The 14,161-nt window shown below is 37.6% G+C and overlaps 1 protein-coding gene across 3 annotated transcripts in view; it reads left to right on the top strand.

Annotated features, from left to right (window-relative positions):
* Positions 1–14,161, top strand: part of LOC107565837 (ubiquitin-like modifier-activating enzyme 1) — a 28,871-nt gene that overhangs the window by 8,981 nt on the left and 5,729 nt on the right. For all 3 annotated transcript variants that reach the window (XM_016251123.1, XM_016251122.1, XM_016251121.1), the window contains exons 5-24: positions 2,938–3,072; positions 3,215–3,321; positions 3,398–3,488; positions 4,278–4,410; positions 6,485–6,582; positions 6,673–6,819; positions 7,003–7,179; positions 7,302–7,409; positions 7,539–7,619; positions 9,451–9,603; positions 9,692–9,857; positions 9,968–10,164; positions 10,262–10,326; positions 10,417–10,612; positions 11,602–11,676; positions 11,763–11,952; positions 12,088–12,176; positions 12,262–12,354; positions 12,443–12,634; positions 12,723–12,824. In XM_016251123.1, coding sequence (XP_016106609.1) covers positions 2,938–3,072; positions 3,215–3,321; positions 3,398–3,488; positions 4,278–4,410; positions 6,485–6,582; positions 6,673–6,819; positions 7,003–7,179; positions 7,302–7,409; positions 7,539–7,619; positions 9,451–9,603; positions 9,692–9,857; positions 9,968–10,164; positions 10,262–10,326; positions 10,417–10,612; positions 11,602–11,676; positions 11,763–11,952; positions 12,088–12,176; positions 12,262–12,354; positions 12,443–12,634; positions 12,723–12,824 — 2,595 coding nt within the window. The remainder of the gene's footprint in view (positions 1–2,937; positions 3,073–3,214; positions 3,322–3,397; positions 3,489–4,277; positions 4,411–6,484; positions 6,583–6,672; positions 6,820–7,002; positions 7,180–7,301; positions 7,410–7,538; positions 7,620–9,450; positions 9,604–9,691; positions 9,858–9,967; positions 10,165–10,261; positions 10,327–10,416; positions 10,613–11,601; positions 11,677–11,762; positions 11,953–12,087; positions 12,177–12,261; positions 12,355–12,442; positions 12,635–12,722; positions 12,825–14,161) is intronic.

Below are 14,161 nucleotides of genomic sequence, written 5' to 3'. Positions count from 1 at the left end.
GTCCTCACCATTTTCTTTACATGTTTTTTTAAAACTAAGGTTTGGATCCAGCGTTAAGCCAAGATAATTAAACTCTAACAATTTCTATCTTTTCACCATTTATAAAAATATCTGCATTGGAAGAACACTCATTTGTTTTAGAAAAAAAAACATCCCTTTTGTTTTACCAGTGTTCAAGGTGAGACACTAACTCTAACCACTGTGTAATCCTTTTCATAGCAACATTTAGCTTTTCAGCTGCTAACTCTGCTGTTCTCGCATGTGTAAAAATAACAGTATCGTCGGCATACATTTGCACTTGTATCCCTTCACACTGCTGTGGGAGATCATTAGTGTACAAACTAAATAATAAAGGGCCTAATATTGATCCTTGGGGTATGCCCGTTGTACAGTTTAAGTTATTGGAATGAACCCTTTTGATTTGTACACATTGCTGTCTATTTGATAAATATGAGTAAATCCATGCTAAAGCTCCAGATGAAAATTGAAATTTAGAAAGAGGAACATTGTGATTAACCGTGTCGTAGGCTTTACGCACATCTAAAAATATAGCTCCAGCTGTATCAAGCCTAGATTTTATTTGCTCTGTTAAATGTAAAGTAGCTGTTTCGGTAATATGATTTACTCTGAAACCAAATTGCATACAGTGTAAACCAACCTTAGCTGTATTAAGATAAGATGTCAGTTGTTCAAGAAATACCTTTTCTGCAAACTGAGACTACTGGCAGTATGCTGATAGGTCTATAGTTGCTAACCTCGAAATGATCCCCAAATTTAAAAATGGGAGAAACAATGGCTTCCATGCTGTAGGAAAAACACTATTCAAATGATAAATTAATTAAATGTAAAATAACAGGAGCTAAAGTATCTTTGAGTTTTGAGAAACTTGGTGTCAAATTGATGGACATCCCTACATTTAGAATTTCTTAATGAGCTGATAACTTTGTTAACCTGTGTATCGTAAGTCATGGCTAGGTTAAAACCTTCACTGTCATCTTCAGACAGTAGAATATTTCTTTCCTTTTTTGCTCATTTTTCCCCCAATTCGGAAACAGAATTAATAAATATTAAAAGAAGTAGAGATGGAGTAATCTAAAATTAAATTAGGATCTCCTGGAGAATTTATCTCCTTCTGTAAAAGGCTATTAACAATTTTCCAGATCAATTTACTCTTTCCTTTTGCCTCGTTCAATTGGTGAAGATAATAACTTGGTTTAGTTACTCTCAGGTCTGGAATAACTTTGTTCCGCAGTCCTTTATAACAAAGCCTGTCGATATCTCTTCCTGACTTAATATACACACATATGATAATAAATGACATTTGAGGAGACAAAATTATTTTTAGCCCTACGAACTCCAAGTCGTTAACAGAGTTAAACAAGACGTTCACACTTAAAACCATTTCTCACATATTTTAACACTCCCCCTCCCCTTCCCGCGGATCTATCACGTCTAAAACATTGATATTCTGGCATCATAAATACACTTGGAGAAGATAATTGATGCAACCACGTTTCAGATATGCAAAGGAAGTCCAAATTTGAAGTAGAAAGTAAACGAGACAACTGTTCGTTCTTTGAGATAAAACTCCAAATATTCCTCCAAAAATTCCTCTCGCTTTCACATTTGGAGCCCACAAAACTTTTGCATGATTTACAGTCTGAAAAATTCTACGTACAGTCTGCTTTCTTACCGCAGAATTTCGAGACGCTAAGTGTAGTTGCTGGAGCCGCTGTAAATCTTGTAGAATCTCCGCAGAGCAGTGTAGAAATATTGTGCACTGGAGCATTATGTACGTTAATTAAACACTTTGCTGTTTGATGGGCAGGGTAAATCCACCGGAAAGCCCCAGGCACTCCACCTCATCATGAGACATTGCCGAGGTCGTCCCCAAATGAAGCTCAACTCCAGAGTCCAGCTGTATTCTCGGGTTAACCGGTCCTGGATTTAGTTGAACATCCCCAGAGAGCAGCAGTAAAATAAGCAAGAGCCCATGAGTCTTTTGTGAAGCGCCGCGAAACCCAGCTGTCTAGCGGCGTATTTACACGTCACCGCGTATCCATAGTCCAAAACAGATGAGTAAATTGCATAGTATCCGAGCAGGTTATGATGAAAACTTCCCATGCAAGTAGGTGACTGGAGAAAACCAGAATATAAACAGTTTTTCCCCTGAGCAACAGAACTACTCGAGTTTTTGGAGCACAACTGATCCACGTGGAGAGTTCCGGGGACAACACATACCGGTAGTGCAGCCGTAGAAAAGAGTAATGGTAGAAAAAACGCACCACGAAACGTAGATTCAATTTTTTCATGATTGTAACGTTTAACTCCGCGAGTAAAGTTTAAAGTGGCCTCTGACAAATGTGTATAAAACAAAGAAAACGGCCAGCTAGGTGTAAAGAAAGTGGAGTCGCCAGGATACCACACCACTGCCGCCATTTTTCACGAGGCTTCATCATTTCAAATAAATGCTGTTCTTTTCAACTTTCTATTAATCAAAGAATCCTGAGAAAAATGTTTCATGGTTCCCACAAAAATATTAAACCTTACAGATGTTTACGACATAAGGAATGTTGCTTGACCACCAAATCAGCATATTAGAATGATTTCTGAAGGATCATGTGACACTGAAGACTGGAGTAATGATGCAGAAATTTCAGCTTTGGAATAAATAACTTTTTAAAATTTATTAAAATAGAGAAATTGAAGTTGTAATAATATTTCACAATATGACTATTTTTATTAAATGGACACTTCTATTAAAAATATTACCAACCTCAAATTTTGATTAGCAGTGTACATTAACAAATTAAGACATTAACAATATAAAGTGGACACAAAAAAAGAATTTTGGAAATAAGAAAAATTAAATGTAGTGTTTTTTTTAATAGTAGTAGTTGTAGTAATACAAATAATAGTGTTTGTTACATGTCTTAGTTTTACCTGCGTGAGGAGGATCTTGGGAAGAACCGTGCAGAGGTCAGTCAGCCTCGACTGGCAGAACTCAACAGCTATGTGCCTGTAACCGCCTTCACTGGCACCCTCACCAACGAATACCTAACCAAGTTTCAGGTACTGCCGTTATGGCTCTACTGGACTACATTCATAAGCTCAACACATGGACTAAATTCCCACATACATACAGAACTTTGCATTAGTTAAAGTTTAATGCATTTAAAAGATTCCGCTAACAGGTGTTTGTGTGTTTGACCAGGTTGTTGTGCTCACCAACTCCAGCCTCGATGAGCAGATATGCATCGGTGACTTCTGCCATAGTAATGGCATTAAGTTGATCGTGGCAGACACGCGTGGGCTGTTTGGGTAGAATACCTTACTTGGTTTAAGTTATTAATTTTTTTGGTATTATTTTTCTCATGTACTTGCTGTATTTCAATAGGCAACTATTCTGTGATTTTGGGGAGGAAATGACAGTGTTTGACACCAATGGAGAGCAGCCACTGAGCGCCATGATCTCAATGATCACAAAGGTAAAAACTCAACTGGACTGGGCCAAATTATACCATGTGATGGTATCATTTAAACCTTGTTTACTGTAGTCAGAATGAAGTGTCATATTGACTACGTTTACATGGACATCAGTAATCTAATTATTTATCTTATTCTGAATAAGACAATATTATGATTAAGGTGTTTACATGAGTTGATTTTAAAATATTCCTTTCATGTTCCCGTTTTACATGTTATAGTACATAATAATTCGATTAGTTCGATTAATGGCACACGTCATTACGTCACCACGCTTTGCCATCCGACATCCCTTCTGGAATTTCATGTATAAACATATAGTTCGTCTTCGTTATGATGCCATATACAGTTTTGGGTGTTTCATTTTTAATTTACTGAAAGCTTCAAGTGCAATTAATTATTTGTCATGCTATACATGCAAACAGATGAAGGCGTTGTTGAAGCCATTCTTTTGTGTGCCGTCAAACGGTTGAACACTGCCGTGTGTGTATCCTGTCGCAAAATGCGGCGAAAAGTCCTACATGATGGTAATAATGTGATTAAGGTGTTTACATGTCTGTTTTGCACTTCAGTAATGCGACTAAAATAGGAATACTCCATGTCTTAATCGATTATGACTTTAGCCGGATCAAAAATCTCTGTTTACATGGTAGATTCTTAATCAGAGTATTGTCTTAATCGTATTAAAATCTGAGTATTTTGATAATACGTACATTATCGTACTGAATGTTACACTGGCTGTCTGAACATTTTGCTCTGTTCGTGTTGTGTGTGTGTTTGTGTGTTTAAAGGACAGTGCTGGTGTGGTTACATGTCTGGATGAAACACGGCATGGATTTGAGAGCGGAGATTCTGTCACTTTCACAGAAGTGCAGGGCATGACCGAGCTCAACGGCTGTGAACCAATAGAGATCAAGACACTGGGTGAGTTATCATAGGTTTTCTAACTTAAACAGACCCAGCAACCACCCAGCTTAGTCTCTTGTTAGCCCGCCCAGGGTCCTTCAGAATAAAAACATGCTAGATTAGTGGTTCTCAACCTTTTTGACTCCAATAAGCAAGTAAATATAATTAAAATTATTACATTTCAGAATTCCAGGAGTTTTAATTGTTTAAAAACAGTGAATATAAATGACTCTTCCAGTTGTTTGGGAACAAAAAAAATCCTTAATTCTTATACACCAAATCACAATCAAAATATTTTAGCGTTCAACACTACTAGAAAAATGTATATTCGTTATAAAAATGCACATGACATTTTTAGATTTTGTTAATGTTCATCTTTTTGTCTAGTAATCACACTTAAAAGTAGATTACATAATTTTCCCAGCTTTTCCAAGACCGTGGAAACCCAATTTCTTAAAAGAAAACTTTTTTTTTTCAAGGGCGAATTAAAATAAACCATTTTGATTTTTAGTTGTTTTAGCTTCTTTATTAAACAATTAAGAATTTTCAGGCCCCCTTGGATTTTTGCTGAGGGCAAATTTGCTTGGTTAACAACTAGTGTCATTTAGCAAAATAATTGAATAAGCCTGAAAAGGATTTTTGCAAGAAACTTTGCCTCTATCATCTTCCTCACTATGTGTCCGGGCAATTCACATATTTGTCTTCATCTTGGCAAATTTACAATTGTTTCAGATGTCTGGAACGTTTTGACTATTTATCGTATTGTTTATGGCAGTTTGACAGGTTTTACTGCAATGTCAACTACAATGTACATGTTTTAAACATGTAACTAGATCATCATAGGGCAACAAACGTCAATCACTTCAGCTACTGATCACTTTAGTCAACTACATCTGTCCTAAAGGAACAGGAAGGTGGAAATAACAGGGTTCCTATGGGGTTTGGAAAAGTATGGAATTTGATTTAAGCATTTTCCAGGTCTGGAAAAGTATGGTAAAAAGAAAGCAGAGTATGGAAAAGTATTTGTTTCCTTTTGCCCCCCATTTAGTTTTTATAATAGAAAATGAAGAATTTATTGAAAATAAATGTATTGTACAAGGTCAAAGTCAAAATACGACTGAATGAATTCAAGGTGCCAATTTTCCTTATGCAAAATTGCAGGTTATAAGCATTTTGGGTTTCTTAGTTCTCACAGTATTCTTAGCACCGTATTACATTGCCTTAAGGACCTTTGCAAAAAAAATGTAAAGAAAATATACAGACTTTTGTGTGCATGAGAAACTTGGCATAAAGGACAATGCACATTGAGCCACCTATTGTGCCATCAGCCCATTTCGTGGTGTGGTTTCTTGGCCTCTACGAAGTATGCGTTAAAGAGACCGAAGGCCTTGAAATATGGCATACTGCCCTAACAAAAGTCAACTTTTAAACACTTTTTTGACTGTACCAGTCTTTGTTATAAACCCTTGAACTTGGCAAATTTTAGGCTATCAGCCCATTTCATGTCATGATTTGTGTGCCTCCACGGAGGATGTGTTAAATTGGACATTAGGCCTTGATATTACAGGTCCTACCATAAGAAAAGCCAAATTTTGAGCAAATAGATATGTTAATTCATGTGCATCTATGCTCTTGTTTTATTCATAGCAAGATGGCAAAATAGTGTGTGCAAAATAAAATGAAGCACAAAGGAAGTAGGTTATATAAAACTAGAAATTGTAATGTGTAAGCATGCAAAAAATGAACACCTGCATTTGAATAGTTTTTCGTATACAAAGTACTCAAAAATAAAAAAATAAAAAATATTTACAGATGACTACAATATCCCAAATATAAAGCTAAAAATAATGCTTTATGAACCATTTGTGTTAAATATGGTCTGAAAATCTACTGAAAGGTTTGGAAATTTGAGTCTGGAAAAGTATGAAATTTTGAAATGGAAAATGTGTAGGAACCCTGAAATAAGTTCCTGGTCTCAGAGGCCAAAGCACTGAACTTATGTTACTGTTTAAGGAGGTGTACTGATAACTCTACACCGTTTGAAGGGTCAGTCTGTAGGCTGTTTTGTGACTGTGATGTCCTCTGCCATCAGGTCCTTACACCTTCAGCATCTGTGACACCAGCTCATTCTCGGACTATGTGAGAGGTGGTATTGTCACACAAGTGAAGATGCCCAAGAAAATTGCCTTTGTAAGTTGACACCCATGCTGAGGCTAACATTATAGAACTCATGTAAAGTGATAAAGTGGATTACATATGCACACTTCTGTCTTCGATCAGAAATCCCTGTCCTCTTCCATGGCCGAACCAGAGTTCCTGCTGACTGATTTTGCCAAATTTGATCGTCCAGGCCAACTGCACATGGGCTTTCAGGCGCTGCATGCATTTGAGAAAAAGCACAGTCGTCTACCAAAGCCCTGGAGTCAGGTGAATACTTTTGCTAGTTGTTAGATTTATGCATGAGGTCCAATCCACTTCCAAACTTATTCTGGCCAAGAAATGTAATGCCTCAACCATTACACAGTCTTCTGTTTAATGGCATATGAATGCTGAGCTGTGGACATCAGTCTCAGTGATTCAGCAGCGATCTCTTTCTTCGTACTGATGCAGTCCGATGCGGATGAGCTTGTGGCTCTGGCTGAAGAGGCGAATGCTGCGCAGACCGGATCTGCCAAGCAAGAGCAGCTGGACCAGACAATCATCAAAAAACTGTCTTGCATGGCTGCTGGAGACCTGGCACCCATCAATGCCTTTATTGGTGGGCTTGCTGCCCAGGAGGTTATGAAGGTAATATGGTCTCCCATCATTTCCTTTGAGTTTGAAATCAGTGAGATATGAGGAACGTGTTGCGTTAGACTCCTCTGTCATGGTCTGTTATATATTGCTTTTTTTTTTCTCTCTCTCTTCAGGCTTGCACAGGAAAGTTTATGCCCATCATGCAGTGGCTGTATTTTGATGCTGTGGAGTGCTTACCTGAGGCTGGGGATGCCGTTCTGACAGAGGAAGAGTGTGCACCTGTGAGTGCTTCTTGCACCATTGTCTGTTTATATGTTACAGTATTTGTTTGATGCTAGTGGAGCTACATGCATTTCACCCAAAAGAGTTGGTTGATTGCAAAAAATAATTTATTCATCTGTTTTCTGTAGAGGAACTGCCGCTATGATGGCCAGATTGCTGTTTTTGGGTCCAAGCTGCAGGAGCTGTTAGCCAAACAGCGATATTTTCTGGTGAGGAGCTGACACTGGCCGTTTATCAAAAAGGGAGATGATTATGCCATGCCAATTATGCAGTTGCACAATGCTTGCTTTTTCTCTTGAAATTCTAGTGAGCCAATCAAACAAATTTGAATCATATTTATCAAAAGGCATGTTTATGCTGCAAGTATTAACTGTTCCAACCAAGATTGTTTTGCCTTGAGTCCAGAGTTATTGTAAAATAAATCTATTAAATACCTTTTTAGTTTAGTAAAATATTAATATTAGATGAAATGTTAATGAAATTGCCTTCCCAACTAATTGTAATTAGTGTAAGTTGAAGTACTAAAATTACCAATTGAATTAAAAAATTTAAAATAAATTTATAAGCTAATAATGACAAACGTATAAAATTTACTCAAACTAAAATAAAGCTAATTCTAAAAACTATAATGGTTTATAAATTGTACTTAAGTAACACTGATTCAGGGTGTCCGCGGGTCCTTAAAAAGTCTTAATGTCTTAAATTCGGATTCGATGGGTCTTAAATATTTTTGGTCTCATTACTGCTAAAATATCTTCAGTCTGACGGACCTAATGACTGTTTACAATCATTGGACAGATTGTAACGGCAAGTTACTGCATCAGAGAGAACAACAGAATACAAGCTCGTGCTGAGGCTCACTCTGTTTGTCTCGAGACTTCAGAACAAATGAGTGTGACAGCACACATAAACTCAGAAACGCACTGAGGTAAAAATTCAAAATGTTTAGTTTATTCAAAACATGATATAGCTAAATAACACCATAAGTGAGCTATTTTGCTCAATATTCTCACGACGCAAAAAACCAAACACCTACAGAGTGCACGCATTAATTGAAGTTTAGTGTGCGTGCGCATTTACAGTGCGCTCTTTCACTGCATGATTTGGTCTATTAAAATACATTCAGAATGATCACAAATTCAAGACATGGGGGCAGAAAGTGTATATTTATACCACTTCATATAGTTAATCAAGTTCACACGGAAGAGTGCCTTTTTTTCTCCAAAAATTACCATATACAAATGTGATATTGATTTTTTACAGCAGTTCAATAAACTAGAAGTTTTATTAAGAGACTTGCGTTTTAGACACCATATTGCCTGTTTTTGCACTATTTCGCCAACACAAATGATTCCAATCAAAGCCACAGGCTGTTTTGCGTCTCTGAGCAGCAGGATGGTGTTTGGTTCCTGAATGAATCAACTGTTTAAATGATTCGGTTCAGTCGCTTTCCCCTTAACATTTCTTATTTGTATACTCATAAATGCATTTAAAACATTAATCTCATAACATTATTGCAGTTGTAATTATTGTTATTTGCGGTGTAAATTATTTAATCTGACTGGTAGCAGCCCTATAGTGTATATTGAATTTATTGATAAATTGTAATAATTTGACATGTAAGATGATGCATACATCTAAAAAGGTTAAAAATAGGCCTTTGTATAGGTAAATATGCAGATTTAAGTATGTTAAAGCTGATTGAACACTGATGAAAATATTGCTTCAAAATTGTTTACTCCACCAAAAATCTCAGTGTTGCAGTTATTTTGCAGGGATATTTTGTATGGAATATTGTCTGCTGACATAAAGTTCACTGTATGATATTGACGAACAATGATATTGTTTTCTTTTAAATTTATACACATTAAATATTACATATGTATGTAATAAAATGTGTATTTCCATTACAGGTTTAGGTCTTAAATTTCATATAAGGTGGTATTAAAAAAGTCTTAAATTTAACTTGTTCATGTCATGTTAGAAACCCTGTGATTTAGTCTTAAGTGTTAATTTTAGTGACTTGTTTGCTGTGTTCAGGTTGGTGCTGGAGCTATTGGCTGTGAGCTGCTGAAAAACTTTGCTATGATGGGCTTGGCCAGCGGTGAAGGAGAGGTCATAGTTACTGACATGGACACCATAGAGAAGTCCAATCTCAATCGACAGTTCCTCTTTAGGCCTTGGGACGTTACGGTGAGATTGACTGACACAGACTGAAGAAAGAAGGGATTTTATGTCTGTCTTGAATGGTTGCTGATGATTTTGTTCCTCCTCTGAGCAGAAGATGAAGAGCGAGACGGCCGCTGCAGCTGTGAAGCTGATGAACCCATCAGTCCGCATCACGGGTCATCAGAACCGTGTAGGGTCTGACACTGAGAAGGTCTATGATGATGAATTCTTTGAAAGCCTTGATGGAGTGACAAATGCTCTTGACAATGTAGATGCCCGTAAGTAAGAGTTTTAGAAAGTAAAGTGGCTGGTCATATAGGTCACTCCAAAATGTAACGTTCAAAAAGCTGTTTGTGAGAAATTAACTCAGCATGCTTTGCTTTTCCAGGTATGTATATGGACCGGAGGTGTGTGTACTACCGTAAGCCACTGCTGGAGTCTGGTACTCTCGGCACCAAAGGGAACGTGCAGGTGGTCATTCCCTTCCTCACAGAGTCATACAGCTCCAGCCAGGACCCTCCAGAGAAGTCCATTCCTATCTGCACACTCAAAAACTTCCCTAATGCAATCGAACACACCCTTCAGGTAACTTTTCAAACTTTTTTGTGATGAACTTCTGGTGTCTTAAGCCTTAGCTACCTTGATTGACCTAAACTGACCATTTACCCACCTGCTTTCTTAGTGGGCTCGTGACGAGTTTGAGGGACTTTTCAAACAGCCTGTTGAAAACGCCTTGCAGTATCTGACGTAAGTTCCTGTCACCCTAAACAACCCATAAATTTGCCACACATGGTGCTGTCAGCTGTTTTAAAATGTAATGTTTTCATTCCTCCACAGAGACCCAAAGTTTGTTGAGCGCACACTGAAGCTCCCTGGAGCTCAGCCGTTGGAGGTGGTGGAGGCAGTATACAAGAGCCTGGTGACAGATTACCCACACAGCTGGGAGGACTGTGTAGCCTGGGCCCGCAACCACTGGCAGTGTCAATATAACAACAACATCCGTCAGCTACTGCACAATTTCCCTCCAGACCAGGTGAGGCCTGTCTATTCTCATTTGATCAGCTATCATTGGATGGTGTTTTCATAATCTGAACCTTAAAGGGTCAATGACATGCCACCTTTTTCATATCTAACAGGAAATAGGAACTAATTAGCAATTTTACATTTTGGTGTTTTTAAAAGTTTTTGCTTTATCGGAATCGTACAAAACTTGCTTTACCAATAGTCACACTTATATTCCTCAGTCAAAAATGACTGCTTTGAGAACTAATGGGAAATTAATTTCATCTAATGGAAACCGTTAGTACTGCACCCGAACAAAATCTTTTTTGAAATATCAACCTCAAATTTGGAATACAACTTAGATTTATGGCTTCTATTTTGTTGTTTCATTCAACGTTCACAATTGGGGGGGAAAAAAAAAAGAGTGGGTATTTTTGACTGCCGTGCAAGGAGCACAAGAGTCTTAATTCAAATACATTAAAATTGCTGTTTATAAATACAATGACTTATATGTATTAGGAGCGTTTTTTTGTTTTTTTTAAATTTTGAATCCGTTTTGAGGCATAAAGTCAAAATTTGTCAAGGTTATACAACTTGCTTGAGATCATAATGAAGGAAAATGGTTTATTAAACTGAATGCTTGAAATCTTAAGCTTGTTGGCAAAATCTTTTATTTCCTAGTTTAAAAGTTATATCAGAAACTTCATCAACTATTGTGCCTTACATCTGAGTGAAATGGATTTTGAAAAAGGAAAAATGTTGGGTGTGGACTGATTGAATGGAGGCAGATCTGAATGCAAACTTGCAGTCACTTTGTAAGAACAGGGTGGGATTTAAGGCGAGACTGGAGAACCTGTCTTCACTGGAATATTGAGTTATGAAATTGGTTAAAAAAATAAGGTAAAAAAAAGACACGCATGGATAAATCAATAAAATGCATTTATGAAATAGTGTGAATTTCCATTTAATACCAACTGTAATGAACATTTAGTTTAATGTCTTCCTGCTCTTTCTGTCTAGCTTACAACTTCTGGGGCACCATTCTGGTCAGGTCCAAAAAGATGTCCCCATCCATTAGAATTCAGCACTAACAATGTGAGTATTCACTGTGAAAAGACAAGTCTTGGTTTGAAATTTCAAGTCATAAAAAAAATTATTGATCCTGATATTATGATTGGTAGGATCTTCACATGGACTACATTATGGCAGCGGCTAACTTGCTTGCCCAGTCATATGGCCTGCCGGGCTCCACTGAACGTTCTGCTCTGACTAAGCTGCTGCAGGATATTAAAGTGCCTGAGTTCATACCCAAATCAGGAGTCAAGATCCACGTGTCTGATCAGGAGCTACAGAGTGCCAATGCATCAATCGGTAAGAGGAGAAGAACAGTTGCTGAGCTCATCCTTTTTGTTCCAGTGAGTCCAGAACAAAGGAAACTGGATGCTAAAGCAAATGCTAGTTTTCACTGTCCTATCATTGCTCATTTTACTATTGGTCTGTTTTCAGATGACTCTAGGCTTGAAGAACTGAAGGCACAGTTGCCTTCTACAGAAGCAGCTTCTCAATTCAAGCTCTGTCCCATTGACTTTGAAAAGGTAACGCTTATAACTCGACCCCAGTTTCCTGACCTTTAGAACTTTTGAACTTCAGTTAAAATGCTAATTAAATTCTCTTCCTCAGGATGATGACACAAACTTTCATATGGACTTCATTGTAGCAGCTTCTAATCTAAGAGCAGAGAACTACGACATTCCTCCTGCAGATAGACACAAGGTGAGAAGGCCAATGAAATGGTTTCTTAACTCTCTTGGGAGTCAAATCCTACCATCGCAGGTCCTCACCTTTCTTTTTCTTCTTTCAGAGCAAACTCATTGCTGGAAAAATCATTCCAGCAATCGCCACAACGACAGCTGCCGTGGTGGGTTTGGTGTGTCTGGAGATGCTGAAGATCATTCAGGGGCACACAAAGCTTGAGTCCTACAAGAACGGCTTCATGAACCTTGCTCTGCCTTTCTTCGCCTTCTCTGAGCCCATAGCTGCTCCCAAGCACAAGGTGACCAAAAGCATTTTCCATTACAGCAGCAGAGCTGGTGTCCCTTTGAATATGAATGAGCTCTTTTGACACTTGCTTTCTTTCGCAGTACTATGAGATTGATTGGACGCTTTGGGACCGCTTTGAGGTGAAGGGCATTCAGTCCAATGGTGAAGAAATGACACTCCGACAGTTCTTGGACTATTTCAAGGTAATACTTGATGCTCATTGTTGAGGTGTTTGAAGAAACTAGTGGTGGACATTGAAGATTATTTTAGTACTTTAGTAATTTTAGTATTTTAGATAAATGAAATGACTACTTCAATTACTCTAACTCAATTTGTTATTCTGGACTGCAAGTGTTTAAGTATATAAGCATTTCAGTTGTGAAATTAAAAAGTTAAACATTTAGTAACGCATTCTGATTGGTTTGGTTTAAGTTTTAAAGCTGCAGTCCGTAACTTTTTTTTTTTTTGGTTAAAAATGATCCGAAATCAATATTTGAGCAAGTACATAACCAGCCAGTGTTCAAAACTATCGCCTTTAGCCCGATTCACAACGGTTAGCTTATAATAATAATAATGGTTTCTAATTTGAGTGGTACTGGTAGGTTTTCGCGGGAAATTCGAGCATGCTGCTGCATCATTACGTCACGTCTGTAAACATAAAGAAGTTGTCCCGGCTACTAGGCTATCGCATGCGAGGATCCTGCAGGTGGCCGATTGTTTATAGCCTTTTCTCACAGCAGCCAGAATAATTAAATGTATCATTTTGATGGCGGTAATCCATAAAGGATTGTGTGTTTATGAAACACATGTGAATGAAATGAAATTATATTCCCGTTATAAATGTGCTTCTGATTACAGATGGCCTGGGATTACACAAGATTTGTATTTTAAAGAAAACCAGTTCAAAGGGAGCATAATTTGCTTTTTGGGTTAAAATAATTTCTTAATATGAAATTAGAAGAGTATGACAATTAGATTAGACTGTGCAGAAATTGAAATCTACACGCTAATACACACTGTACTCATAGTCACCATCACCAATGCTGATGTTGTTAACATTAATCATTTGAGAAGAAAGTATCACAATAATAATAATTTGAATGGTTTGATGTGATATGAGCTAACTGATCTTTAGATTTAATCACAATTGGTAGCGAGATTTATTGTAATGTTTTTTTCCTCAGTTGGTCAGAACAAACGTGATAGACTTGTTACTTGTTCAGATAACGATATATGGTGAAAATTATTATTTGAGTCATATTCCAAGACGTAGGCTAGAATCTGTGATTGTGAAGTACAGTAAATATCCACACCGGTGCGGTGACTAACTGCCACACACACGTACTCCTTAAAACATTAGATTCATCCTCGCTGGAGCCGTGCTGCCGCCGCACAACCCATGCAAGCTAGATAATTCTGCACACTGCTGCAATTCCAGGTTTTCAAACAGAGATGGCGACAAAGAGGCGAAACTTACGGACTGCAGCTTTAAAGGGGTCCTATTATGCTCTTTTACAAAGTCTTGATTTTGTTTTGGGGG

Source organism: Sinocyclocheilus grahami, unplaced genomic scaffold, assembly GCF_001515645.1.
Source record: "Sinocyclocheilus grahami isolate Dianchi unplaced genomic scaffold, SAMN03320097.WGS_v1.1 scaffold1030.1, whole genome shotgun sequence".
Taxonomy (NCBI): Eukaryota; Metazoa; Chordata; class Actinopteri; order Cypriniformes; family Cyprinidae; genus Sinocyclocheilus; species Sinocyclocheilus grahami.
This window is presented reverse-complemented; position numbering and strand designations above follow the sequence as displayed.